Here is a 2,500-nt window from a genome sequence, read left to right on the forward strand (position 1 = left end):
TCTCATCAGTTCATTCTCTTTTACTCTCAAATGTGCTTTGTTGTTGAACCTTTTTTTTTTCCTTGTTGCATCGCTCGTTGTCTTTTCACCATGTGTCGCCAGTATCGCTCGTCCGTTTTACTGTTTTTTACTCTCCACATCGTTTACGATTCTAATGCTCAGCAGCTGGACTCTGGAGCTAAAGGTCAGTACATCTGAGTATATTTGTGTGTGTGTGTGTGTGTGTGTGTGTGTGTGTGTGTGTGTGTGTGTGTGTGTGTGTATGAGAGAGCGCGAGAGAGGGAGACCTTTAAGTAAATGGGAAATGTTGAATTTATCTCCCTTTTTATTATCTGATCTTATTGTGATCAGATAATCATTGTTCACTTTTTCTGCTATGGAAATTTATGGACATTTTCCATGCCCAAAAAAACCTTGAATTTGTTTGAAAAGATTACACAGTAAAAATGTCTCTCTCTTAGCCCCGCCCCATTCATCTCTCTCTGGTTTCCCGCCTCCAGAGCTTGATGGGCTAGCTGTTGGTGACACCTGCAGGATTATTCCTATTACTGCACCTTTTATGACTACACCTGTCGTTCCTACACCGTCTCCCCTCACACCCTCCTCAACCTCCTCCATCTCCCTGACCCCCCACAGCACACCGCCCACGAGGGCAAAGGTAATATAATTACATATTGTTGATATACAACATTTGGAAGGAAAATTTCACTCTGTTTTCTAAGGTTTCATATTTGTAATTTTGTTTTTTTGTTTGCCACCTAAAACGTAAAATAACAGGTGTTGCCAGCCAGACCCATGAATCCAATTAATCAATTGCCAGCCAAGAAACCGACCAATCAATCCCCAACCAGGAACCAGGAACCAGGGGTTGCTAAGCAGCCGGCTGCAAGGCAACCAACCACCAACAGCTTTTTGAGGCTGAATTCCCACCTCCTCCATTCCCTCCTTATCAATAGTGGAAGGCCTAAGGCTGGCTATGTCCCCGGCCTGCCTGCTAATTGGCCGTTTCCTGGCTACGGTGTGATGTCACAAAACCTCCATCCATATCAGAGAAAGACTGTGAGGAGTCGTAACAAAGTACGCCCTCGGCCTTGCTGCCGGAAAAACTCTGATTCTGATTCAGACTCCTCTGAAGAGTCCTGAGTGTTAAAGGACAGCTGTCCAAAAAGTTTTTACCCTAGCGTAATTTTTCGTCTTGTTTATTTTCACACTTGGTTGAGTTCTTTAGTTTAGGTATTGTTTATGCTATCTGTTGTCTTTATTCTTGGTTAGGGACTATGTTTCTGGTCTCGTTAAAGGTCATTTTAACTATTGGTTAGGTTTGTTTTAAGCCTTGTTTAGTTAATTTTTTGTCTTGTTTTGGCTTCTTTTGGTCTTGGTTCAGGCTCATGCGTTTTTTCAGTCTTGGTTTATTACATTTTCTGTTTCAGTACCTACAACAGTGAATTATTATTACAGTATTATGCAGGGTACAAGAAATTTTATAGGGTTCTTTCACCCTGCTACTCTGGTGATATTCAGAAATGCCAAAGCAGAAATATCCTTTCTTAAGAATTTGTTAATTCACAAGGATAAAATGCATAAAAACAATCTTTTCATTGTTTCGTATGATTTTAGCACTTAAAATAAAAAAATCAACAATGCAGGTATTGTTCACTGAAAGAACCAACCTAAAAATAATTTAAAAAAAAAATTAATAAACTTAATCTATGTTTCAAACCAGTTTCCTCACTGGTCTATAAACCCAACAGAAAGTACAGTTTTAATTTGTGGTAGTGCAAATACAGTGACAGTCCTCAGATCCCTGCTGGAAATGCACCAGAGGTTTCTGGAAAGAATGTCCATCTTGTCATGTTTCCTGCAGGGGCACTGTGTACAAAGGCCTCTCCCGGAGCCTCGGGAAGAATGAGGTCTCAGGTCCTTCTGGAGCCTTTAGGGAGGATGAGGACTCAAGACCTTGTGGAGACTTCAGGGAGGATGAGGACTCAAGACCTTGTGGAGACTTCAGGGAGGATGAGGACTCAAGACCTTGTGGAGACTTCAGGGAGGATGCGGTCTCTTGACCTACTCTAAACTTCAGGGTACATGAGGTTTCAGGACCCTCTGAAGCCTTCAGGGAGGATGACGAAGAGGACTCGGGACCTGGAGTCTTCAAGGAGGATGAGAAAGAGGTCTTAGGACTCTCTGAGGAGGTAGGGTTCAGGGAGGCGTGAGTCTCCAGGAGACAGGTGGAGCCCAGTATGAAGTGCTTCAGAACCACCCGACCCCCAGGTGTCTTTGTAGCGCAAGGGGTGACGGAGGTAGAGGTTAGAACGTAAGCAGCAGAGAAAGGTGGATGTCCTCTTGTCTGTGTATCTGTAGGAGCTTTTCTGCTTGGCTTTAAATAGATATCAACCTTCATAGCTTCTACCTCACTGTCTCTTGAACTTCAGAGATGAAGCAACATCTTGCTCCTGGATTGTTTCAAACTCTGCAGATCTCAGAGGTTTTAAACGGCCTG

At 43.0% G+C, this 2,500-nt stretch overlaps 1 protein-coding gene and 1 long non-coding RNA gene across 2 annotated transcripts in view; one reads left to right on the top strand and one right to left on the bottom strand.

Annotated features, from left to right (window-relative positions):
* LOC307091072 overlaps positions 1-1,208 on the top strand; it is a 1,292-nt gene extending 84 nt beyond the window's left edge. The window contains exons 1-3 of the long non-coding RNA XR_013812704.1: positions 1-184; positions 501-658; positions 778-1,208. The exon at positions 1-184 is cut by the window's left edge and continues 84 nt beyond it. This is a non-coding gene — a long non-coding RNA (uncharacterized lncRNA). The remainder of the gene's footprint in view (positions 185-500; positions 659-777) is intronic.
* A 641-nt stretch (positions 1,209-1,849) lies between these two features.
* Positions 1,850-2,500, bottom strand: part of LOC307091306 (cyclin-dependent kinase-like 2) — a gene marked incomplete at both ends in the record, with an annotated part of 4,596 nt that continues 3,945 nt past the window's right edge. Inside the window, one exon of the mRNA XM_079758252.1 lies at positions 1,850-2,275. Within this exon, the coding sequence (XP_079614378.1) occupies positions 1,850-2,275 (426 nt within the window). The remainder of the gene's footprint in view (positions 2,276-2,500) is intronic.

Source organism: Pollachius pollachius (genome assembly GCF_949987615.1).
Source record: "Pollachius pollachius genome assembly, chromosome: 20".
Classification (NCBI taxonomy): domain Eukaryota; kingdom Metazoa; phylum Chordata; class Actinopteri; order Gadiformes; family Gadidae; genus Pollachius; species Pollachius pollachius.